Here is a 26880-nt window from a genome sequence, read left to right on the forward strand (position 1 = left end):
TAAGCTCAATTCCGATGAGATACGAGGAAGTTATAGTTGTTCTACTACAATCTATATGTGCTGACCCGAACAGGAGTTGCACGTCTGTGCCAAATTTGGCACATCCATGCAGCTGGAGTTACAGACGACCAGTAGCTTTTAGTCTGATTTATCTAGGCTAGCACGTCCGTGCCTACCTGATACTCTATCGGGGGTATAAATACCCATTTGGGGTTTTTTTGTTGATTATCCCCGAATAGAGAAAAACACATTATTTAGAGCTATGGTTCTTGTTCTTGAAACCCTTGTGCTTTAAAGTGGAAATTAGTGAGATATTACTCTTGTAAACACTAATTGAAATCAATACAACTATTCTCCTTGCTTTGGGTGGGCTTTATAGTTTTCAAGTAATTGCTTGAAGGATTTTCCCGCCTTCCAATTTCTTGACCATTTTACTATCAAATTTCTTAATTGTTCTTTGCTAATGATTTCAATTATCAACCATTTTCTCTAACAACTATAATACAACTAACATCATATGTTATAACATCTAATAGACAATTAAAACCAAGGGGGAGGCCTAGGCCCAACCCAACCTCCCTTGGTTCCGCTCCTGATATAATTGATTACACTTAGCTCCTAATACACTTCAAAACAAAAATTGATCCTACGTATAACTCTTGAATTAACCTTACAAAATATATATTCACAACAAACTCTTAAACATACTTGATATAAGTACAACCTTAATTCGATCAACCTCAACTAGCAACTTTCTCTTTGCACACTCGTGATACTTAAATAATCCTCGGCTCACCTTTAAGCATACTTGCAAAACCATTTAACCAAGTCTACCTCTTTTCAAACATGTTTACAAAACAAATCAAGAAACATGAGTACAAACAGTCAAACCATAAATAATACTTTTAAGTAGTGTTTGGTAGCTTAGGTCTAATTTGATTTGAAACCCTTGAATTCAATTCCAGAATCTAAAATGGTGAGTGGGAGAGGTGATTGGAATGGGAGGTTAATTGGAGTCTTACTGTGTGATTGAGAGGGTATATATTTATTACAGAATAAATTATGAGAAGGGAAAAATCTGTCCAAGAGAGAACAATAAAAGGGTATAATAGATTTAAGACATTATTGATGGTTTCATTGACAAAGCTTTGAGAATTTTTTATGGCAGCTGTGATTAAAATCTATCATAATCATGAATAAAAACTATGAAACATGAGCATAATTGTGAAATAAAACATGATAATCAAACATATATGTGAAAATTGTTAAATATTCAAATCCTTAATATCTAACTATAATCAACAATTTGCTTTTTTTTTTTTTTAAAAAAAAAAATAAGGAAATTCTACATGGTGGTCTCATGAATTCAACTTTTCTACGTGGAAAACGAACTTTTTTCCAACTCTCTTAAGTGACACCAAGGTTTAGAAAAATTAACCATAGTGCCCGTTTTTAGGTTTATGGCTAACTTTTTTAGTTAAAATGGTTAACCTTTGATTTTTTTTTTTATTAAAAATTATTTAAATTATATTTTAAATTTTTTTTTAAAAAAAAAACAAAAAATTTCCCAGCCACCTATACCCACTGTCAAACCTTAACCCCACCCCTAGCCTCGCCGGAAACCGGCCAACCACCCCTCTTACCCATCGAAACCGAATGGCTGGATTTGTACACCGCCTTTAGGGATGGGATTTGTTAAACATCGCCCACAAATTACTACATAAAGCCCACAAAATTCACTTGGTTTGACAATATTGCCCTTGACCTAAAAAAAAAACACTCACACTCTCATCACTCACACTCTCATCGCTCATCTTCTTTCAACCTCTCTAAAAAAAAAAAAATTTCAAACAACGGCAATGTCGAGGCGGCAAGGCAAGGAATTGGCGGCGGCGGCGGAGGGAAGGAGGTCCCAAGGAGGCAAGGTACAATTTGTAAAAAAAAAAAAAAAGGGAAAACCGCCGTGACGGAGGTGGGGCGCCCTGGCTGGACGCCCAGCCAGCGGTGGTGGCGCCAGCTGCAGACGCCGCCACCAGTAGGCTGGCGCCTGGGCTGGACGCCATAGCCACGGTTGTGGCGTTTATTCAAGGCGCCGCAGCCGTGGCTGTGGCGTCCAGCCCAGGCGCCAGCCCATTGGTGGCGACGTCTGCAGCTGGCGCCACCACCGCTGGCTGGGCGTCCAGCCAAGGCGCCCCCCTTTTTTTTCTTTTTTTTTTTTTATATTTGTTTTAAAATATTGTTTTTATTTTTTTTTATTTTTTTTTGTGTAATATCTTTTTGAATTGTTTTTATATTTTGTTGTTTATTTTTATAAATTTTTTCAATTTTGTTGTATTTTTTCTATGTTTATATTTTGTTTACAATTATTTGTTTGTTTTTTTTGTACATTTTTATTTTTATTCTCTATTTTGATTTGTTTTTATATTTTTTTTGTGACTTTGATATTGTTTTTGGTTAGTAGGGATTTAGAGTTCCGTGCTCTAGGGCTTGCTGAATCGCTCGCTGACGCCTCAACAGATGCTCTCTTGCTGATCCGGGTTCTCTTGCTCAATCGTCGGACGGAAGGAAAAGTGTTATAAGCTTTGAATGGAAGCCCCAGTAAACGGCGGCAGTAGTTAATTTATTTTAAATTTTATTATTGATATTGTTTTTGGTTAGTTAATTTATTTTAATTGGGAATGAATTATTTATGTTTATATATATTCTTCTGTGTTGGTTTTATTTCCTTTCTAAGTGTATTTTTTATTCTATTATTTTTATTTAAGTGTTTTGTTAATTTCTTTATTATGTTAATTTGTTAGTATGTTTTTAGTTTATTTGATTTGGGTAGTGGTAGCTATTTTTCGTATAAATTTTTGTATGTTTATATATTTTAAAATTTTGTGTAGAATTCACTGGGTCGTCATGGTGCGGGGAAGAATGTAGAGCTTCTTAGTAGAAGCTATTCAGTGGAGAGGTCGGGGCATAGACATGTCAGATCCCGTGGTATTTCGGCCTCAGCTCGTAGAGAATGGATCCACCGTCGGGATGAGGATGACGATGACGATGATGATGCTGAGGAGGGTGACCAGGAGGAGGAGCAAGAGGAGGGCGCAGATGAGGATGAGGATGTGGACGATGGCAGTGGACCATATGATGATTACGGTCCATTCAGTCAGAGGGTTGATGACATGTACGAGACACATATGGTGGAGGTGCGTAAGGGTAGGGGTGGTAGGTTTGTTAGTAGATCTGGCACATCATCTGTGTCCACTGTATCTGGGGCAAGCAGGAAACGGTCGAGGGCCGGTAATGATTCTTGGGTTGTTAGGAGTGAGGTGCCCGGTGGGCCTGTTGACGGGAGTGTGATTCCTAGCTTTCTAGGACACATAGCTGCCCGTATTTGGGAGGACCAGGAGAGGCCTTCAGTTACGGGGTTGTTGAAATGTCATACCCGGGAAAAGACTTGTAGCTTTTTGCGTACATGGGCTGAGGCTTGGCCGGCGGAGAGCGAGATGTTCGAGCGACTGGAGGGCACTGGGGTGAATCACGTTCCTGCCACCATGCACGATAAGATTGACAGTACGCTGATCACGGCTTTCATTGAGCGATGACAGCCGGATACAAACTCTTTCCACCTTCCGTTCGGTGAGATGACGATCATGTTACATGACGTCGAGGCCATTCTGGGGATTCGTGTTGAGGGTAAACGACTTTGTGCTGTGGTTGGCGGTGGACAGGGCTGCACTGTACACCGAGGTGCTAGGTGTTTGGGAACACGGAGGTGTGAAGATCACATCCGTGTTGCAGCGGTGTTTGTACCCCAGTGCACGTAGGACGCACGACGCACAGCTGAGTGCTTATGTTTTTCTACTCCTCGGATGTACCTTGTTTCCGGATAAGAGCGGCGGAAACAAGCTTAGGCCACGCGACATAGTAGAGGCGTGTGACCCCGACAGTGTAGGCCAGTTTTCCTGGGGATCGGCTACGTTGGCGTATTTGTATCGCCAACTAGGATTTGCGAGTCGGGCTGACGCGGCAGGTATCACTGGGTGTCTGACTCTATTGCAGACCTGGATATACGAGTACTTTCCTGCATTGCGACCACATCGTGACCCGGTTCCTATTGATGAGGGGATGCCGCGTGCTTGTGCGTGGAGTCCGCGCTCGGAGAAGAAGTCCGTTGACCGCCTCCGATCGATACGGTTATTGCTAGACAGGCTGTCCCCCTTAGAGGTAACGTTTATAAATTGTTTCTACATTTTATTATTTGCACATATTATATTCATGTTATTAAATTTTAAAACTATGTGCAGGTGAACTGGATGCCTTTCGGCCCAAACCCTAGTGTTAGGGTACCCAGGACCCTGTACACGGAACTCATTCAGTATCGTGAGATCGTCGAGGCGTACATGCCCCAGCGTTGTCTTCGCCAGCTTGGATTTGTCCAAGTTGTCCCTCCTCCCCCGGCATGCCCGATGAAGGCGATCCGACCTGCATCGTCGAGGGACTACGTCGTGCAATGGCCGGATATCATGACCGGGACGTGGGACCAGTTTCCGATGGTGGCCCGCTTATGGACTGCGGAGTTGCAGCGGCCGCCCTCTGGGGTTCCTCCCATGTGTGACCATTACTACATGGAATGGTTCAACCGGTATTCGCACCCGAGGTTGATCGCAGATCTCGACCACAGCGATGATGATTATGTGCCACCGCCTACTACCATGGAAGCGGTATGTCTCATATTATATTTATCGTTGTCTTTTAATTAAGTTTTATATGTTGTTATTGTATTTCATCTTTTGTTTTTTGTTGTATGCAGTGGATGGGAAAGATAATGCAGGACGTACAGAAACTCTCTCTTGAGAAGGACAGCATGAGTGCAACAGTGAGAGCTGTTGTTGATAGTCTGGAACAGACCCTTGCGCAGTGGGAGTCGTCGTCGAGGAGGGATTACTGATGGTTTTGTCATTTTATTTATAGAGCACTTTAAATATTATCGTTTTAATTTATTAAATTGGACATTATGTTGTAAGTTTGTAACATTTTAGATTGTTCTTTTAGCTTCCAACTTAAACATATTATCATTGCTGTTTTTAAATTTTGATATAACCGTTCGTGGATCCGCGCAACTTACCCATGCAACATATAGAATGCAGTAAGCAATACAATATAAAAGATTAATGTTCTCATTAAAAGAGCAACGTACAAATAAGATTACATAGGAAGAATGTAAACATGAAAAACTAAAATGCAGCTAGGGTGTTCCATTCGTGGATCCGGTCATGATATAGCGCATCCCAACCCTCTACGCTCGCTGTGCGAATGTTGTATCACCGAGGTATAATCGGTGGCACTGGAAAATCGGATGACATGTCTAGTCGGATGAAATGTCTGTATGACGACCCAAGAAACGCATCCCAACCCTCTACGCTCGCTGTGCGAATGTTGAACCACCGTGGTATAATCAGCCACGACCCGGAATCCGCAGTTACCATCTCCGACTACATCATTCCACCCTTCCAAGTACGGCATGATGATCGCAGGTATCCTTTCCTTGTACGAAAACTGATCAACATCGTTTCTTCCTATTCACCATATAATTATAGACAGTTAAGAAGGCAGGAGTAACACTTTAAAACTATGTGCAATGTAAACAACCAAAACGTACCAGTTCTCAGGGGCATATTCACAGACGATGAAGATTGACTACGACTAGATGACGATGTCCGACCACGAGCACGACCACGACCAAGACCACGGATATACTCAAACGCACTCCTGTTCCGCCGTTGTCGACCTCGAGGACGGTCAACTCCTTCGGGTTCCTCATAATCTAAGGTAGACGTGTGGAACATGTCATGAAGTACATGAGTAGCGTCACGAATAATAGAAGGATGGCTGGAGGACACTCGGTCGTACATCGAACGAAACTGCTCCAACTCCTCCTGTTCACGGTCGGCCGTTTGAGTGTCTGCATGCTCACCAATAACAAGCGTCCTCCACAATGAATGGACCTGATCAACATGTAACGACGCCCTTTCTTCTGTAATAACGCGGTGAATGGTGCATGCGCAAGGTAATCCATGAGTTACTGAAATAGCACACCCACACCGAGCATACACTTCGTCAGCCAAGTCCCTCATCCTGTTCAGCTCAGTGAGAATCAACCCCAAGCAGTAGTGCGACACACGACCATGGAGAATCTTAAATATAAAATGGCTATACATCGTACCATGTCGTCGTCTGGAGTCCTCTAGAGAGTTCCTGATGCCGTTCTTCTGAGTTTCAATTGACTTGTTAAGTCTATCGAACAGTGTATCCAAAGCAGCGGTCGATGAATCAATCCAGTCCTTGGTAGCTCTATGAGCGCTCTCAACTCTACATGTTGTAGTGTTCCCGAAATGAAGTACCTGGTTTGTCCAATATTTGACAAACTTTTCCCTGTGAGGGACCCATTGCTGCATCACATAGTCCACCAGTGTCGGACACCACTGGTACGAATCCCTGAAGTTAGCCAATGCTCGCTCATACGCTTCCTCTGTGGTAGCCTGTAGGATCTTCCGCCACTTACCATTCACCAATCTCTCTGCCATTTCCAAATTCTTGTTGAAAAGGTTGTAGGCTTTCACTTTCACGCAGTTGTTGATGTGCCATGTGCACAATAAGTGGTTCGATTCTGGAAACAGCTCTGCTATGGGGGCAAAGAGACCTCCCTCACAGTCGCTAACGATGGCTGCTGGATGAACATTAGGCCCGATGTAGTTTCTCAGCTTCTCCAACACCCAATAATAACTTGGAGCCGTCTCATCCTTGATGATTGCATGACCAATCAGAAAGTTCTGGTTCGTTGGAGTCATCCCCATGATCTCAACCAGTGGGAACTTGTACTTGTTTGTCTTGTACGTTGAGTCGATCAAAATCACAAATGGCCAAGACTTGATCATATCAGCACAATCAGGATGCACAAGGAAAAGATGAGTCACCTCCGCTGTATCTTCATCAGAATCAAACCAGAACATGTAACCACGTGATTGTGCCTGGTGTAGCAGCTGCTGTATAGGGTTCCTTCCCTCTGACCGTTCAAACCTGAGTTGCTGTCTGACGTTGTAGATGTGTCTTCGTTTTGGATGGTCTTCTGGAAATTTCTCTAACACAGATGCTAATATTTTAGCAGGCTTGACTTGAGCATCACTCATTTCTTTCACAACTAGTTTCGCAGCAGGACTTAAGCCGCTCAGCTGTCGATGACCCTCTTCATATACTATCATCTCATGGTTGTGATACCCCCATTTAGAGTAACCAATCATTTCCCAACCGTCACGACTCCGTAGTTGTCGGACCTTTACTCTAAACTCACACCCACAACCTTTCCGCTTTGTATCAAACCGAGTGGCTGTACGAAAATCTCTTTCTTCTCTTTTGCGATAACGGTCACATCTCAAAATGCGATCCATTCTACCATCCCGTTGAGATTTATGAGTTACTACTACCAAGCAAAATCCAGCTGCAATTGCAACCTGTTTTGCCCAATCAATCGCCTGTTGAGCTTCTTCGAATGGACCATCATGTCCAAATATCCCACTGTAATCATTTCCGTCTCCACCATAATCCTGCATCAATTATATATTACAATAAATACATTTAACGGATAATACATTTAATTTCTATATTTACACAGAATTAACACAAAAAAAAGCATAATTATGTATAATCAAACTTAATTTTTATAAAAACCCAATTCGAATTTCAAACTAAATTTAAAAATATACCATTTCGAATTTTCAAACTTAATTTTAAAAAAACCTATTTCGAATTTTCAAAATTAATTTAAAAAAAACCCATTTCGAATTTTTTTAAAAAATCATTTTCGATTTTTTTAAAAAAAAAAAAAAATTAATATATAAGGGTGGCGTCTGCCAGGGCTACCACAGCCACTGGACTGGCGCCTGCCAGGGCCGCCTCAGCCAGTAGAGTGGCGCCTGGCCAGGACGCCAGTCTGGTGGTCTGGGCGTCTGGGCTGGACGCCACTCTGGTGGTTCTGGCGTCTGGATTGGACGTCTAGGCTACGGTTTGGGCGTCCATCCTAGGCGCCGGAGCCACTCCGACGGTAAACCGTGAATTTTAACGGTGACTTACCTCATTTTCCGTCGACGACGACGTACCTCCGGCGTCCCCCGCATCTCCGGCCTGCCCTCCGGTCTCCCCCGGCGAGCCAGTACGGCTCCACATTTTTTAAACCGAGATTATTTCAATTTTAGAAAATGGGCATAATGGTCACACCAAGTCATATTTGTGGGCTTTATATGGTAATTTGCGGGCGATGTTTAGTGATTCACCGCCTTTAACCCATCCCCGACCTCCAAAACTAAATACTTGTTGGTCTTGAGTTTAAGTCTTGCTATAAGAATTTTTAGCTACATGTCATGTTTATAATGCTTAAAAAAGGTGACACGTGGCATATATTTTGTTTTAGGAATGCTTTTTAATATAGTTTTTGGGAGGTGGGACACTTAAAAAAACGAAGGGGGTATAAACTACAGCAATACCAAATGGACCCTTAATTTTCTTTACCAAATCCTTAATTTTCTTTATCAAATATGTTGTAATAAGTAACATCTAAACAAATATTGTACTAATTAACATCTTAATTTACATAATTTTTACTAATTACAACTTTTTTTTTTTTTTTTTTAGGAAAAATTGATGGGAATAATCCCACCTTTAATAGACCTTCTCATATTAGTCCCACATTTGAATTGACTCAATATAATCGCAACTTTTAACACCCTCTTCTTAAAATGGTCCCATTTATAATATGACCTGCTACAACAGGTTACCATCTTATGTGGCATTGAGCATTGGAATATGTTTGCTTCTTATAACCCACCTTCTTCCCGCTTTGTTTTTTCATTACCTTTTCATAGAGAGAAACATTATAACATGGATTAACATCTCTTTTCCTTCCAATTTTTCTCAATATATCCAAGTTATCTTCCATGGTTGTATGAAATCAAAAATCAAGCAGAATTGGGTCAAGCTCAAAACTTTGAATAAAACTACCTATCAACTTCTATTACAATAACGAAGTTGTTTTACGTGTTATTAAATCAAGGCCAAATGTTGGCAAGAAGTTCCATGGTAACATCAACATCCTCCATTGTATAAAACTAATAAGAAACAACGAGCAATTACATAACTAACAAACAACAACACAACAATTATACTAATCTTCAATTAAACCACAAAATTTATAATTATTTATAGACAAAACCCAACATGTAACTTTTCTAAAATTACTCAAAAAATTCTAAATAAAATTTGCAAATTAGAAATTAAACAAAATAATCATCATAAATTCAACCAAATAAGGAACTCACATCACTTGCGATTATTACACACATCAATAGTATACATCCTTTGCCAAAAAAAAATTAAAATAAATTGAAATAAAATTCAAAAACAATTATTATTAGGTATTCCTGGATTACCTAGTATTGTACTCCAGACCCAATCTAATAAATGGGTTAGAAACCCAACTTAAAAAAAGCACGCTAGAATTTATTTCATGAAATAACAAATTAACAAAACGAAATAACATCAAAACATACCCTTATATATATATAAAAAAAAGCAGACGAAAATCAGATCAATTCATTTCACCATCCTCATTTCACTCTCCACTACTATCACTCTTCTTTTTTCTCTCTCTATTTCACCATTTGAAACGGTTAAAAATTCTTCAATTGCATCCATCGAAAACATGTTATATATTATTCCACTAAAGCAGCAAGTAGTTCAAGTCCATTAACTTTGTTAAAGATATATATTATTCAAGTTACTAAACATGTTATTTATTGTTATTGTACATATTATTTTTGAACTACTCAATGTTATTTCAGATTTTATGATTTTAAAAATAATCAATGTAATTTTACAAATAGAAGCATACTATTTTTATAGCTAGAAATATTAGTTTAGAAATAACAAATGTTATTTCTTATTATATTATTTTAGAACTAATAATTGTTATTTTATAAATAGATTATATTATTTTAGAACTAAATGTTATTTTGATCTACAATGATTTCCGCATCAAAATCAACAATAAAAAAGCAGATTCTGTACCACTACAACGAGCATCATCGGCCTCAATACCCAGCAAATTGCGCAAAATCATCTTCAATTTAGAAAAGTAATTGACGAAAGGAGAAGTGTTTGATTGGATTTAGAGAAAAATCAGAACGAAAATTTTGCAATTTGGAAAAAAGAGGATTAAATTCATGGAGATTGAAAGAAAATAGAGGGAAACAAAGTATATCAGGAAGAAAAGGGAGAAAATCGGGAAGAAGGAGGGGATAATGGAGGAAGAGGCTGACTGTATACGTATTGCCCAAGCTAAAAACGACGTCATTTTGACCCCGGAGTACCATGCTCACGGTACTTCGGGAGTAAGATAGAAATTGCGATTCAAAAGGGACAATCTTATTTTCCCAAATTTCCCAATAGTGAAGCGACTTGCAGAATGGCTAGCTTCCATAAAAGGGACAACACAAACCTTAGTATGGCATCCATGGATGTATGATTGAGTTGGGGAACGGAGGGTGAAAGAGGAAACTTGCGGATTGTTGGATAGTTTCGGACCTGGGGGGTTTCAGTAAATTGGGTGGGTAAGACTTAGTTGACTTTTCTAAAAAAAAAATAATAAAAAAATAAAAAAAAATTTGTGCCACGTCAAATAAGTAAACTCTTGTAGAAGGTCATATTATGAAAAGGATCATTCTAAGTAAAGTATGTTAAAAGGTGGGTTTATATTGAGTTAATCAAAAGGTGAGACCGAGAGACTAAGGCATTGTTTAGTTAAACTTATTTTTACTTATTTCAGAAAAAAAAGTTCAGATCAGATCAGATCAGAAAAAATAAGTTCAGATCAGATCATCGTTTTATGTGCAATTTTTTTATCGCTAAATATCTTTAATTTCGTAATGAAAAATATTACAAAAATTACATATAATAAATTATACATTATTATAAATCTAGCAAGATCCCACTTGATATATTTTTTCCTTACAGATTATCGTACACTTAAGGTCAAAGTGTGGTCAAATTAGACAATAAGATGAGATCAGATCAGACCAGATGAGATTAGATCAGATAAATTCTGATAAGCAAAAATAAAGTGAACTAAACATATGTGAAGGCCCATTGAAGGTCGGATTATTGTTGTCAATTTTTCCTTTTTTATTTTAATTAAGCTTAAGTGCTTAACTTTTGAAAATGCTAGCTTAACGAGTATGCCTTATTGTTCAAGAAACCAGAGTATTACGTCTTTTTTTTTTTTTTTTTTTTTTTTTAATTTGCAAAAGAAAAACACTGATACAAAAAGCTCGATTCCTCTTTGTCTCTCTTCTATTCTTCAACTCACTCGTTTTGCCCTTTCTCTCTCGCACTCGCAGATTTCCTCCTTCATCTTCAGATGTCTGTAAGTTTTCTCTCTCTTCGACGAACCCTAATTTCAATTTTGTAACTTCATTTCGTAAATCTGCTGTTAATTGTAATTTAATTTGATTTTCGATGAAATGAGCAGATCTTCGAGTACAATGGAAGTGCCCTAGTGGCAATGGTCGGGAAAAATTGCTTCGCAATTGGTAGTGATCGAAGATTAGGGGTTCAGCTTCAAACAATTGCTACTGATTTCCAGCGTATTTTCCAAATTCACGACCGTCTCTTCATCGGTCTCTCTGGTCTTGGCTCCGATGCTCAAACTCTGTAAGGGTTTTTTTCAATTTTCTCAATTTAAATTTCTGGGTTTGTGATTTTTTGCGATTGTTTTGGGGGGATTTTGATGAAAATCTGGAGCTGATAGTGTGATTATGAAATCTGTGATTTATTTTGGAATTAATGTGTAATTTGAGAATAATGTAGAAAATATGGAGCTGATAGTGTGATATAATAAATTTGAAGGTACCAGAGGCTTGTGTTTCGGCACAAATTGTATCAGCTGAGAGAGGAGAGAGACATGAAGCCTGAAACTTTTGCTAACCTTGTCTCTGCAATTTTGTACGAGAAAAGGTTTGGTTTCTTCATTTGTTTATTCGTTTTTCATATATATACTTGCCTTGCTTATTACTCTAAGTCTCTAATGCTACCTTCAATTAGTAGTTGTGTTGGTAGTATAATCTGAATTAGTAATGTGACGATTAAGTTTGGACGGACGGGGTATGAATGTATAATGTTGTTGATGAAATGTTCCGTGGTTAAAATTAAGACTTATATTGTTGAAACCCCTTTGTTGTCCTCAGAAAAATAACCACTTTATAAATTAGAGGAGTAACTCCTATTACCAATTAGTTTGGGGATGGAATCGCCTATAGGCTAAGTGGACCGAACGCTCCTCGTTGGGTTGTTGTGTGCATTTCATATTCTTAAATTAAAGGGATGTTCTTGATCATTGTTTTAGAAGCTTATACTCTACGCTTGTTGCTCAAGTCATTTATATTTGATTGTTCCTTTTGTATTATTAGAGGACAAATATGGATGTAATTGGGTTAATTTTAGAAGAGTAAAAGTGCCTATCTTAATAATTATATGGAAACAGAAGATCCTTTGTTCCTTTAAACTTCCACCTTGACAACAAGAAACTAATATTGTATTGTTCTTGATGCTGTGACTTTAGGTCTATTGCTACTACCTAAGATGGGGTAAAATGGACTGAACTGGCTGTTAGATTGGGATTTAGCATTATTTTTGATTTGTACATATACTGATTACATGCTGTATAGTATATTGTGATTTGTACTGACACTAATTACGTGCTGTATATTACGGAGTATAAAGTGAAAAAAGACTGACCATTTACTATTCTGCCACTCCTTTTCGCCATCAAGTATCTGGTACTCCAGACATAGCTCAGAAGCCTAATTTGTAATTTTAGTCATACAGTGCGCAATCTCATAAATCCCTTATGTGCTGTGCTAATTTTCTTTAAGCTATCAATAATTAGTAATTAAAACTTCATAGTTGAGAAATGGTGTTCATACAGATATCTTTGAATCCTGTGTTGTTGAATTCCATATCTATTGTTGTACCAATATTTTGCTGTCGCCTTATTGGTTGCTATTTTTAAGAAAACTGAATGTGAGTTCTGTTTTTTTCTCTAGGTTTGGCCCATACTTCTGCCAGCCAGTGATTGCTGGATTAGGTGACGATAACAAGCCTTTCATTTGCACAATGGATTCGATTGGAGCCAAGTATGCTCTCTTCTCTGTTACCACTTTGTATTCTTTGGAATTAATACTCGTTTGCGATATCAGTAATTTAAAATTTTAAAGGTTATATGAACATCAATATTAAGGCCTTGCGACTATGTGGCTGTTGAAACTCCTTATAATAACTAATATCTCTAAAAAAAATGGGGGAAAAAAAAAGATTAGAAAAGTTAAATTCCTTTTGATGATGTCTTATTTGCTTGAGGCATCATGGTTGTATTCTTCATATTCCCATGATTAAAGAAGATGAATATGTTACTTCTGCTAGAACCAGTACTTGAAAAAGCATGCCTAGGCTCTAAGGCGTGAGGGGTCGTGCGCCTTTTGTGGTCTAGGTAAAGCGATTTTAATGAGGCGCTGATAAGGCACATCAACTTTTTTTTTTTTTTTTTTTTTTTTTTTAATTGTTTATAATATGCGCCTCACTTCAACTAAGGTGTGGAACTCTGAGACGCCTTGGTGCGCCTTGAGCTTTTTTATACATTGGCTAGAATCTTCTTTGGTTTGAAATTCATATCTAGTGGTGGTGGAGAGAATCTTCAGCATTATATGGTACTTGTTTGATTCATATTGGAAATTGGGATTTGTTTGTCTGAATCAAACTGCGTACCTAAAACTGAGTAACTGACATGTGACCATTAAATTTATCAGAGATATAGAAGAAAGCGTGTTCATTCTCTATGAAGTTGGAATTTATGTCTTTTTCTCTTCTTTCATGCTAACGGGACTTGAAAAAAATCTAAATCTTGCAATCTATTGTACCATATTTGAGAAAAGCATTGTATTCACTGGCTGCTAGAGGCCTAGAGCACCTTTAAACTTGATGGGGTGGTTGATTTTTTGTGAGGTCTTTACAGTGTGATAGTTGTGATTTTCTTTGTTAGTTTAGAAAATAAGCCTTTAACACCATTAAACCTATAATGAAGAGATTTTTTTTATCAGAAAATAATTATAAGATGGATCATTGTAGTAAATGCAATGTTATCTCTGTCATTTCACAACTGCTGCATTACCAATCACTGCAAAATTGAAGTCTTGTTTCATTTTTTTTAAATTTTTTTTATTCTATATTTTGTATTTTTAAATTCTTTTTTTTTACGATTTACAGGGAGCTAGCTAAAGATTTTGTTGTTGCTGGAACTGCATCAGAATCTCTGTATGGTGCTTGTGAATCTATGTACAAGCCTGACTTGGTAAGTCATTTTCCTTGCATTTTAAATCTTCTTTGAGTACTTATTGTGACACATTGACATCTGATGAATTTTTGGTTTTTGCTATTTTACCATCTCTGTTTGTTTGTATGATTCTAAGTTGAGCTATTGAATCTATGGTTCTTTATTTTGGTTTCACACATGACTATGGGTCAACAATCCACGGAGGATTGGAATTTCCTAGCAAATTTGAATTTCTGCCTAAAGATTTATTATGAACCTGGACTTTGGCTTTTCAAAAATGTTGATCCTAAATCTGTTTGCAGCTGTCTGTTTTATCTTATATGGTTGAATATAGACCTGGTTATATATTGGTTTTCTTGTGGAATAGTAACTTTATCTTGTATCTAACTGTCAAGTGTTTAAAAAGGTGTCAGTACCTGCATTTATCTAAGTTTTCATGTATCTGAATTTTTACTTGATCTTGATGGTGTAAAGTATTTTTCTTCTGATTAGTGGTGTTATGTTTCCTGCTAACCTATATCCCATATATCCCATTTAGGATGATGTATTAGTAAAGCATTAATAAGGTTTTATACTCCCTCATTTTGCCTTCATTAGGAGATATATGTGTAAAAATGCAACTCAAACTGATTCAGAAAAAATTCAAAATCTATTCAGCCTTTGCTAGTGATTTGGAGTTTTAGCTTACAGCATTGAATGTTTCACATTGGCTGAATTTCTGTCAGCATCATTAATCTTGTTCCTGTGATTCAGGAACCTGAAGAATTGTTCGAGACAGTCTCCCAGGCTTTACAGGCATCAGTTGACCGGGACTGTTTGAGTGGTTGGGGAGGGCATGTCTATATTGTGTAAGTGGAATCTATTGTACCCTGTTTTCTTTATTGGACAATTTTTTGATAATACTGCATAATACTCATCTTATGTGCCGCTTGGATGGTTTCTTCCAGTGCTTTCCAATTATATAGAGCACTAGATCCCTGTAGACTTCATTTAGTTGTGTTAGGTTGTGGGTTTTAGCTTGTGTCAGGGGATCTTGGCATTGGTTAGCAGGAGTACTGTCCCTCCTTTTTTTTTTGACAAAAAAAAATCTGTCCCTCCACCTTGGATATGGGGACAACGATTTAAATTTTTTTTTTAAAAAAACAATCTCGATTTTAAAGAATTTTTGTATGAGCTTCTATTGTTTTAGTACATATATACACATTTTGAGGTTCATGCTCTTGTTATTTTATTGATTTCTAGTTTATTTGTAAGCTTGTATTGCTTACTTTCTTTTCTCTTTTCCATTTATATTTTACAAGTATGTGGTTCAAGATAATTGATGTCCGAGTATAAATTGAATTATCGGGCTCAATTGTTGGAGTGTCAAATGTTTGACATAGGTACATAACACAAAATTAAATGTTGATGTAACATAGCCCAATAACTTTTTCCCAAAATGATTGTCCTTTCTTTTTTTGTCTCCATTTGAAAGCTAGCTTCATGGTTGTAATTTTTTACCCTCTTGCCCGCGTTGGATTTCTAGCCTTGCCCTATCTGCTTGGGGCCTGCTGTGCCACAAAGAGATTAGCAATTTTATTCTGCAAGTGGGTCTGGAGATTTTTTATCGTTACCTGTAATCAGCTGCTGCAGGTCCTGATGAAGTAATATAACAACAGTGGGAGAGTGGTTGAAGTAGTAGTGTACCCGTGTAGGCAAGTGTTTGAATAACAAAAAAAGATTTGAAAAGGGGGGGGGGGGGGTTGGAGGGGTGGAGGATGCAGTAGTGTCTTGAAAAAAGACTGCAGGGACTATGATTAAGGAGCGGATAGAGTAAACGAAGACAATAGGGTATGGGTATGTACAAGTAGGGGCTCCTTCTTTCCAAACCTAGACTGAATCAGGACAAGAGAGGATCTTAAACCCCTATCTTGGGTAGGGCACATGAGTCTTGGGCTGTTTTAGTTTTCTATCAAGGTTCATGTCTGTGATAAGAGCTAATTGGGGTCAAGTCCATAATAATTTATCTCTATCAGCAAGTAGAACATTGTTTCACTTTTGTTGCTATACTCGCATATCATAGAAACAAGTAGGTATGATAGTAATTGAAGATACAATATCTTTCCTTAATAATAGACCATATTTCTATTTTAGTTTTTGTATTAGTTGGCCAAATCTTAAATTATACATGTAGACTTTATTGTAATTACAAATTTCCTTTATTATCCTTGTGATACCCAATTTGCTTTATTACCCTTGTGATAACATAAATTTTTAAAGAAAGGCTACATTGGTAATTAAGGTCTTGACCATACCTATCTTTGATTCTATGTCTAGAGTCAGCTTTAGCTTAATAACCGAGTGTATGTTGTGGTCCTATGATGTAATATGATTGTGGTCTCTTCTTGGGTTATAGCCTCTTCTTTGGTGAGAAAGCAAACTCTTATTATTAGTCATCCCAAAGAGGAAATTCAAATTAAAATGATTCTTTGTATTTTCTAGATCCCCACCCTTTACTTTTATTTTTTATTTTTTAATTTTATTTTATTTTATTTATTTATTTATTTTAAATTTTAAATTTTAATTTTTAGATTTTTTTTTTTTTATCCCTTTTTCAGTTTTATTTGGCAAACCTAACAGTGCTTTTTGTATTGTCTTTTGCCTTTGCTTGTGCAGTACTCCAACAGAGATCAAGGAGCACATCTTGAAGGGCAGGATGGATTAGAATATCTCTCAAGGGCTTATCTTTCCCTATTCCCTCTATCATGTCTTTGGAATGTAGTTAGACTTGTTTCCGTGGAGGTTGAATTTTATAGAATCTGCTGTTGAAACTAGCGTGTGCTAATTCTGAAATCTTGTTCATTTAGTGGACAGTGTTTGCAATTAGATATTTCCAGACTTAGATCTTGTTATCCCCTGAGTTCCATTCTAATCACAAGCCATTATTTTGGCCGGTGATTAATTTGATCAATCTTTTGATGAATTATTTGAGGGACTGACTTGGATCACAAGAATGTGTATACATTTTGCTGAAGAATAAGTGTGCCTGATTGACAAACTGACAGTATAATGGGATCTGAATATCATTGTTTGCTCAGCTAACTAACTCCTGGATGGCTAATGCTAGTTATATTTAAGAATTCATAATCTGATGAACTTCACCAGAATTGTTAAGCCTAGCCAGTAGCCAATCAGTCTCTTTTCATTTTTGTTTAGTATATGGTAGACTGATAGATAGTTAGTATTATGGTTGAATTTTGTCTATTAGAGCCTCCTCTTGTTAACTTAACCATAGCTTAAAGCCACATTATCATGCTTTAACCATATTTGCACAAGTATGTATGAATCACCGACATTGGTCAAAGTGAGATATAGAATAAGTGAATAGTGCAAAAAGTCAAAATTGAATCACTTAAAAAGACGAATGAAATATCAATAAACAAAGATAATTACCAATGAAGTGTTGGCCTATTGAAGATTAAGGTTTGTGTAGATTAAATTGTAAGTTTAAGTTGCCAACCCCTATTTATATCTTAAGAAGTTGATTCAAGTCTGGTCAGTTTCAATCCCAATACGGAGTATAAAACATTTCCTTTCATTAAAAACCGGAGTCCAAATATTCCCGTATATTAATAACCGTACGAGTATTAATGTACTAGTATTATTTTCTTTCATTTTCCACTTTGGTTCCGTCTTCTTTGTAAAAAACAGGACTGAAAGTAAATGCCGTAGCACAAAAAGTACTCCGTATCCGTAATGCAATGATACTCCAAATAAAATTTTAAATTTTTTTAAAAACACTTCACATTCATTACAAATTCGCGCCAAACAACTAAACCTTCCTTTTTTCCCCTTTCTTACACAAAATAAAATCAAACAAATCCCTAAAAATCAAACAAAATTCCCATTTTTATTACAAAAATCATCAAATCCTTCAAAATCAAACTCTCTGAAATTCTACTTTGCAACGCTTGTTTCAATTTTTTTTTGGTTTTCTCTCTCCTCAAAAATTTCCCAATTTCTAGGGTTTTGTGTAAAATTATTGGGGGTTTCACCATTGATTCTCTTCACTTTAATCATACGATATGAGAGCGGCTTCTTCTCAGTCTCAGACTACTTGTGGTACTCTACTCCAAGAACTGCAGGTTTTCTTGCCCTTTTTTTTTTTTTTTTTTTTTTTTTTTTTTTTAAATTTTGTTTTCTTGATTTTTGTACTTATTTTTAGTGATTTTAGTGAGTGTATTTTGGGTTTTCTGAATTGCTTAATTTTGGCTGTTTTGCATTTCTTTTGTGATGAACTTTTGGATTTAGTATGATATTGTGGAATTTTGGTGATTATTATTGTTAATGCCTGTTTTTTAAGCCGTAGAGTGAACAAACTAGGCGAAACGGGGTGATTTTGATACTAATATTATTGTAATTTGAGGGATTGCTTAAATTGGTGCAAATGCCGTATGTATATTTGTAAAAATTATTCAAATTCTTGGTCTTTTTGTGATCGTGAGTGGTGGTGGACAGTCACGGTTCTCGTCATAAAACCAGCAGTCATAGTTGTGGTGGTGATGGTGGTGGTTATCGCAAATTTTATTTGGATGGGGGATGATACCATGATACAATTGCAAGAATAGATTTATATAGTAAACCCTCTTTGAGAAATTAATGGAGAAGCACGTATCAATTATCATTTTCAGGTGCGAAACCCCAACATAATGTAGTTAACCTGAATGATAAAATTATACCAAATTTACTGCTTTAGGGACTGAACCTGTTAATTCTCTTTAGTCCGGTTTGTGTCATCATCTTGTGTTGTGTCAACTTTTTTTTTTTTTTTTTTCATGTGTGTTGAATAGTTAAAGTAGTTGTTCATAGATGTTTTAGTGGCTTTTCACTCTTAGCCGGGTTAGTTATCTCCTATTGATTTTAAGTCTTTAATCGAGATCCCTTCTGTTACATGAATGTCTTAAAGAAGAAAATGTCTGAATTATTACAATTGGGTCTAACTGCTAAAGAGTGAGTAGTGCAGTCTGGTACTCTTAGAATTAGAAGAATTTATTTTATCTCCTAAAGTCTTACATTTGAGTGATTTCATTTAAAATTTTAATTTCAAGGTTTTCTGTTTTTCTTTTATTTATAATTTTTATGTTTCTTCATTTAGAAAATATGGGATGAAATTGGGGAGAATGATAGTGAAAGAGACAGGATGCTTTTAGAACTTGAGCAAGAATGCCTTGACATTTACCGAAGGAAGGTGGAGAATACAAGGAAGTACAAATCTGATCTTTATCAAACACTCGCTGAGGGTGAAGCTGAAATTGCTAGACTAATGTCAACACTGGGAGAGAGGGCCTCTTTTACGCGGGTTTGCTTCTCTTTTAATGGCATTCAGTCTCAGCAATATTATTTCATTTTGTTTTTTTACAAACTTTAATTCCTTTATTTTTTATTCTAAAGGCAAAGGGCACTCTCAGAGAGCAGCTATCTTCTGTAAAACCTAACTTAGACGATTTGAGATTAAAGAAACTGCAAAGAGTAAAAGAATTCTCTGACATCGAGTCCCAGATAATCCGCATTTGTGCTGAGATAGCTGGGAATGATCAGTTTATAAATAATGCTGAACCTCAAGTGGATGAACAAGACTTAACAGTACAAAGGCTGGCTGAACGTAAATCACATCTTGAAGAGCTTCAGAATGAGAAGGTTTTCTATCTAGTATCTTCAACATCTATAATCGCTGCTTTGAAAAAAATTTGCTTTAATGCATAGATATGTCTCTCCATTGTAGGCTCTCCGTTTGCAGAAAGTTAATAGTCACATAAGTGCTATTCATGAGCTATCAGTCGTAATGTCTCTTGACTTTAGATCAACGGTAGATGAGGTCCACCCTTCTTTGGTTGATCATGGATATGGCCACTTGAAGAGCATAAGTAATGATACTCTTGCTAAGCTGACTGGTGTTGTGAATTCTTTAAAGCAAGAAAAGCAGCGACGGTTGCAAAAGGTATATATTTATTACACATCTTTCTTGTATCCATAGGCGTTCTAATTCCCTTAATTCTTGACAGTTCCTGATGTAAATAAGAATATTGATTTGTTTGTGACCTAACATTAGTATTTCCAAAGTCAACCTTTTGCCTGGACAGTAAAAAAGTCTGACATGCTGAAGAGTCACTGTTTAGCTATAAGACTTTTTTCCCCACTGAATCATTTCTACAGGATCATGTATTGATGTCTGACTTTTCTGTTATTCCTTTGGGATCATGGTGCTGTTCAGCTGAAGAATTTAATGGAATTCAAATTGTACCTGTGGCGAGTTCTGAAATATTCTAGTGATTGTCTCTGTAGCTTATATAACTGTGTTTCGGGTTGAATGGATGCTGAATAAAGGAAAAGTGCAGTATTTCATCTTCTTGAATATGCTAAACTGCAGTATTTCTTCTTCTATACTGATCAATTTTCTGTTTACATAATTTCTTTGTTCATGACTTCATAGGTAGATGCCTAGATTATACTTTCATACGTTGATCTCATAGGAATGAATGAAATGCTTTCATTTCATTATTTATATTTTTGCCTTAATCAATTCTGTTGTGAACATAACCAAGTTGACACTACCACTTGTTATGAACTACTGGACAAATATGTAATAAAGTTAAAACATGTTTGACAGATTCAAGATTTGGGTAGTGCTCTTATGGAGTTGTGGAGTCTCTTGGACACCCCAACTATCGAGCAGAAAAAGTTTGAGAATCTCACATCCTTAATTTCTTCGTCTGTTGACGAGGTTTCCAGATCTGGCTCACTTTCACTGGATGTCATTGAGCGGGTATTATTCTGCTCTCTCAATGTGTTTTAATTTGCAAAACTTACGGTTCTAACCTATTAGTCGCATCTATATTTATCCTAGGAGCCTGACATTTTTTTTCCCCTGTTAGACTGAAATTGAAGTTGAGCAGTTGAATACTCTTAAAGCCAGCAAGATGAGAGAGCTAGTGTTGAAGAGGCAAACTGAATTAGAAGAAATATATAGAGGGGTTCATGTGGATGTAGACAGTGATGCAGCAAGGAAAATGCTGACCAATCTCATAGATTCTGGTTTGTGTTTTTTTTTTTTTTTTTTTTTTTTTTTTTTTTTTTAACTCTCGTTCTAGATTGGAAGATTCCACTAAATTTCAGGCTATAATACCTGTATTTCAACCATGGACTTAAGTCCTTTTTAATGTGAAAAAAAACCCGCAGAAGCGCTAATTGACCATTGCCTCCATCGAGAAATGATATCCTAAATTATCGTACTCCAGTGATATTGTGAAATTTAATTTAAAGTTATCATTATTTATTTATTTTGGATTTCAGTCATATTGTTTTTCCAATCTTGTCGTAGAGCATCTTTCAGGAGTCGTGGGCTCTACTGCTTTCATAGTATTTCTTCATTCGTGCTATGTTTCTAGTAATTGTTATCTCCTCATGGCTTCACAGGCAAAGTAGATATGTCTGAGATGCTCTTTCGTATGGATGATCAAATAAGACAAGCTAAAGAAGAAGCTCAGAGCAGAAAGGATATACTAGATAGAGTTGAGAAGTGGAAGCATGCTTCAGAGGAAGAAATCTGGCTAGATGGATATGAAAAGGTAATGAAGTTGGGAATTTGTTTTAGATTGTACATAACTGCCCAAGTTAAGTTCTAGTTGCTAAGTGGTACTCCAAGTATTACTTATCACAATGGTTGCAGTTGTGGATTCTACATATTTCTCAAATGTACTGATGAATCAACAAATCAATCTAATACTTTTATTATCTTCTCAATTCCAAATAATCTATAAAACTTGTAGCTACACACCTGTACTTGTGTCTTAACATGTTCAATGATGGAATGATGACAACATCTTGGTATAATTTATGATAGCTGTAATGTGAGCCTCTGATAAGTGGCACTTCTCGGTACTTGTATACATACATCAAAAAAATGTATCCTGTTTCATGTTTCTATATTCCTTATATACTCTATCGTCTCTTCAGGATGATAATAGATACTGTGCTGGTAGAGGAGGACATAAAAATTTGAAAAGGGCAGAAAAGGCAAGGACTCTAGTCGGCAAAATTCCATGTGAGCGTCTTCAGTTTTTATATTTTTGAACGTTTCTGCTGATTATACCATTTAGGGCTAAGCTACAAGGTTTACGTTGGTACAGTTTCATGATATTTTGGTTTTTATTCATCTTTTTGGGGGATCAAGCTAAATTTCTGCCATGATTCACAACTTGCATTATTATAAAGGTTGAAAGAAATATGCTGATCCATACTTAAGGCACCACAATTAGTGTCAGATGTTTGCATCAAACATGGCCATTTCGATTCTTTTTTTGATCTATAATTAAGTATAGATATCTTGTCAGAGTTTAGTTTTGAGTATCTAACACTGATTATTGGTGCGGTATGAAGACTTTAAAAGTCCAATTAACATAGGTGATGGCGTCATATTGCTCTTGATTATATCATTTTGTGCTTGCATGTTAAAGCTAACTATTAAAAAAGGGGTGGGGCCGTGGGGGTGTTCGGAGAGGGGAGGTAAGACGAGAAAATTTCCTTGTGCTCTCCTCTTTCAATTTTTTTGCCAGGTCTACCTTTAATTATCAAACATTATGCTTCAAACTTATTGTTGCTTTTACTGTTCTCTTCCTTTTTATCATAATGAATATATAATAGATGAGAAAACATTGGTATGTTGGAGTTGTATGTGTTTTTGTTTCCTTAAAAGTTTCTTCTTAATGTGAAACCATCTATAACTCCAATTTACCATCTAATGTGTAAATGTCTTCAAATTACCATAATATGATTAGCATAACATGGAGTTTTAACTATAGAAGTGTTAGTCTTTGGCAAAATGCAATGATGGCTATTTTGTGGATCGTGTGGCTAGAGTGCGATCAACCTATTATTCTTGGAAACGCTATTATGAGTATTATGTTGTGGGGTAAAATCAATTTGTTTGATTATATATGGGCTAAGGAGGTTGGAGACTTTTTAGGGTAAATCTAAAGAAATTGGGCTAATTAGTAGTTGCACCTTTTCTGATTATTTTGTGAGATCACCTTGTCCTCTACTTGTAATTTGTTCTGTGTAGTTCTAATATAGTTTTTACTGAAACTAAATAAATTTGAGGGTACTAATATATCTGACTTGATTTTGCAACTGCTTTTCTGTAGCTTATTAATGTATTTGGAGTATCTTGTAGTTTATGCATAGGATGACTTAGCTTGTATGTGTAGTTGTGAGTTATGGATTAAAGTAATTGCACTTACTATCTTATCTGTGGCACCTCTCATTTTAAATAAAAGGGGAACTAGCAGGCTGTGTTGCTCTATCTACATTGTAATTGTTGCATACTACTACTTTACATTTAAATTGTATTTCTTCTTCCATCAAGAATTCATTGCATGATACCTAAACATATCAAATGGCTGTGCTGTTCTCTGCTAGAATTCCTTGCGTGATACTAGAAATAAATGTCAGTTCTCTGCTAGTTTTGTACAGATGAAGTGATGAGCAATCTGGTGTATCCTCGAGTACTTAGTTTTACTGTTCTTTTCTTGGCATCTTGCTGGTTCTACACCTTTTTGATTGTTATCTTATCAATCATTTAATTTTATCTGGGAATGGTATTCAACATCTTGTGCTTTTAAAAGAATTCGAATTGTTTTTCACGAGTCTGCACTCTTTTTATGTAGCTCTTGTTGAGAGTTTAATAACGAAAGTTAAAGCTTGGGAGGTAGAGAAAGGAATGACATTCCTTTATGATAAGGTGATTGACCACTTCCTTTACTCATTGTTTTTACTAATAGTTCTCTTCTCATATTATATACTTCCTCTGTTTCTTAATACTTGCTACACTTCTCTTTTCACGCTTGCCAATGCACTATTTCAATCGTTAATATCTTTAATTACCAATGTGTAAAAATTATAAAAATTTGATACTATTAAAGCATAAATCGAGACGAGTAAAACAAGATTTCACATGATTATTATTTTTCCTAACCTATAAACCACTAAAACTAGTCAAAGTGAGATATGTGAATAGTGTAAAAGTCAAACTGTAGCAAGTAAAAAAAAACGGAGGAAGTACATAACATCTTTTCTTGTTTTCAATTATCAGGAACCGTTGTTACATCAATTAGAAGAATACACCTTACAGCGTCAGCAGAGGGAAGAGGAGAAACGTAGAACTCGGGTATGTCTGTGATCTAGTATGTAGTTTTATCATGTAGTCACCTTTTTCTCACTTCCTGATGTAGTGTACTGCTCTACACAATTGTACTTAAGTCGAACCTAATCAATTTGCCTCAGCATAGATGAGCAATACTTATCGCATCAGTCTCACAAAGTCAATTGTAATAATATACGGATAGAGTAAGAAGAAAAAGGGTAGGACTTGCGAGAAAAAAAGGGTTGATGTGATATAGGGGAGAAAAGGTAGTAAGTGAAACTGAAGCCCAACTTTGCATGGGAATTTTAGGTTACATTAAGATTAATTTGTGGACTGACATTGTTAAGTGAGAGATTAACATGAGACCGAAGGAGTTGTTTGTGACTGAGAATGTCTGAAGCAAAAGGCAATTTTCTTTAACTAATTGGCAACGTTTGTATACACTCAAGAAAGCGGAGGATTTTTAATGAAAATGTCTTTGGTTATTGCAGGAGCAGAAAAAGTTGCAAGAACAGCTTGCTACAGAAAAAGAAGCGCTCTATGGTTCAAAGCCTAGTAAAAAGCCTTTGGGTCAGAGCACCAATAATAATACCATGGTCGGAACTCCCAATACTCGTAGGATAGGAACTCCTTCAGGGCGTCTTGGGATCTCGGGTAGTAAAGAGCGCAGAGATAGCGCAAGAGTTATACCAGTGAACTTTGTAGCACTCGCCAAGGATGATCCTGTGTCTCGTGGTATCTGACCCTGATGCATTTTGGTTTGATGGCCTTAATATGGTTGAGAAAGAGGACTTTCAGGATGAAATGATGCTGAAGTAGTTCTTCGTAGCGTACACACCAATAGTTTAGGAGGGTCATTCATGTCTGAATCTGTCAAAATTGATATTTCTGGAGGGTGCATATTTTCTGAAATTAGTTACTAGTATCTGTTAAAAGCTTGAATCTGTTAATATAGGGCGAATTTGGAGAACTGCATATTTTCTGAAACTAGTTACTGATATGTTTTAAATTGCCCAACTTCTTAACAAGTAATTAATTGTCTTGTAAGAATTCCTTCTTTGATTTGAGCAAGTCTTTGAAGTTTGAACCCTCATGTTACTGTTACAATGTTTATAGGACAATACATAGCATGATTAGTTGATTACAATGTCAATTGTCAAAAAAAATTGATTTCAATGTTTATAGGTGGTATGAAAGTACCAAGGATTTATGTTACTTTTACAGCTCATGTTATGGTTTACACATTGGGCAAATAAGAGAAAAAATCAGACAATTTTGCCATTTGATAAACAAAATTTGCTTATTACCGAAGAGATAAACTTTGCATTTTTTCTTTTTTTCTGGTGAAAGGAGTAATGGTTAGTTTTTATAAATTCATACCCCCTGCGGACAGCTACACACAATCAAGTAACCAACCCACTTGTCGAGCCACTAATAAATTAATAGGCCTAATTCTTGTGCCAATAATTCTACGGGCTGCGGACGAGTTGTTAAGAACATTAAGGATGATACTTTAAAAAAAAAAAAAAAAAAAAAAAAAACTTAGGATGGAGGTGGTATCACTTGTTGTTTAACTCACAGGTATATCAAGCTTAAACTATGTTTTATAAAACACAATTCTTTTTGAATAAATCCAAATTGTTAGTTTTGATCTATTGTCAATTTATTAGGTTAACCACAATGTGAAAATTATTTTATTTTTATCTAATCAGTCATAAGAATTAGTTAAATCCACCTGAGCGGTCCACTCTTTATGATGGTATTTTTTACACCCAATTTTGACTGTTTTGATTAAATTTATAGTCTTATTAGATTTTATTATCTCCATCTTTATTTGTCTACCTCATACGTCATTTTATCGTTTTGTGATGTCCTTTAAAAGTTATACTATTTCTTTATATGGAGTATAGTAATATATCCTCATCATTAACTCCACTTGTATATACTCTAAAAAAAGACAAAAGTACCCCCATTTTATCTATCTTGCAAACAGACAGAGACGGAAGGAGTAAGTGATTAATAATTACTTTTGTAATACCCCAAATTTTTGAGTATATTTAATCAACAATTTTTCTAGAATAAGCTTTTAAAATTATAATTATTTTCAAATTTATATGTTATAGTAAAAATTTTAATAATAATTATTTTTATTTTTGTATTTATTAAAAAAAAAACTGAATTTGGATAATTTATAGAAACTGAATTTTTTTTTTTTTGAAGCTGATCCTTTTGATAGGAAGTTACAACAAACTCAATTTGAATTGGGTCTTATCTTCTGATT

The 26880-nt window shown here is 36.1% G+C and overlaps 2 protein-coding genes across 3 annotated transcripts; both read left to right on the forward strand.

The window, feature by feature from the left end:
- Positions 1–11305: 11305 nt before the first annotated feature.
- On the forward strand, positions 11306–17498 carry LOC110727111 (proteasome subunit beta type-3-A). Of its 2 annotated transcripts, XR_002512480.1 has the most exons (8): positions 11306–11461; positions 11567–11748; positions 11944–12051; positions 13140–13229; positions 14356–14440; positions 15176–15270; positions 17078–17207; positions 17245–17498. XR_002512480.1 is itself a non-coding variant. In XM_021906654.1 (7 exons), exons 1-7 carry the CDS (start codon positions 11456–11458, stop codon positions 17124–17126), a joined length of 615 nt encoding a protein of 204 aa, XP_021762346.1. In that variant the 5' UTR covers positions 11306–11455; the 3' UTR covers positions 17127–17468. The 2 variants fall into 2 exon arrangements, 1 of the variants encoding a protein (XP_021762346.1); XM_021906654.1 differs by having other exon boundaries at positions 17078–17468.
- A 614-nt stretch (positions 17499–18112) lies between these two features.
- LOC110727112 (65-kDa microtubule-associated protein 5-like) lies at positions 18113–25865 on the forward strand. The gene is made up of 11 exons (XM_021906655.1): positions 18113–18546; positions 19557–19760; positions 19853–20098; positions 20184–20399; positions 21069–21224; positions 21334–21493; positions 21875–22026; positions 22415–22502; positions 24124–24197; positions 24549–24623; positions 25091–25865. Exons 1-11 carry the CDS (start codon positions 18487–18489, stop codon positions 25340–25342), a joined length of 1683 nt encoding a protein of 560 aa, XP_021762347.1. The 5' UTR covers positions 18113–18486; the 3' UTR covers positions 25343–25865.
- The last annotated feature ends 1015 nt before the right edge of the window (positions 25866–26880 follow it).

The sequence above is a fragment of the Chenopodium quinoa genome, unplaced genomic scaffold, assembly GCF_001683475.1.
Source record: "Chenopodium quinoa cultivar QQ74 unplaced genomic scaffold, ASM168347v1, whole genome shotgun sequence".
NCBI lineage: Eukaryota > Viridiplantae > Streptophyta > Magnoliopsida > Caryophyllales > Amaranthaceae > Chenopodium > Chenopodium quinoa.

What these genes read in the sequence shown, in the direction of transcription:
- LOC110727111 (XM_021906654.1), top strand. An exon ending in ATGGATTCGATTGGAGCCAA is followed by an intron (nt 13,230 to 14,355) that starts GTATGCTCTCTT and finishes TACGATTTACAG; the next exon opens with GGAGCTAGCTAAAGATTTTG. An exon ending in GGAGGGCATGTCTATATTGT is followed by an intron (nt 15,271 to 17,077) that starts GTAAGTGGAATC and finishes TTGCTTGTGCAG; the next exon opens with TACTCCAACAGAGATCAAGG.
- LOC110727112 (XM_021906655.1), top strand. Translation starts at nt 18,487, where the DNA reads ATGAGAGCGGCTTCTTCTCAGTCTCAGACTACTTGTGGTACTCTACTC. An exon ending in CACTGGATGTCATTGAGCGG is followed by an intron (nt 21,225 to 21,333) that starts GTATTATTCTGC and finishes TTCCCCTGTTAG; the next exon opens with ACTGAAATTGAAGTTGAGCA. An exon ending in TGACATTCCTTTATGATAAG is followed by an intron (nt 24,198 to 24,548) that starts GTGATTGACCAC and finishes TTCAATTATCAG; the next exon opens with GAACCGTTGTTACATCAATT.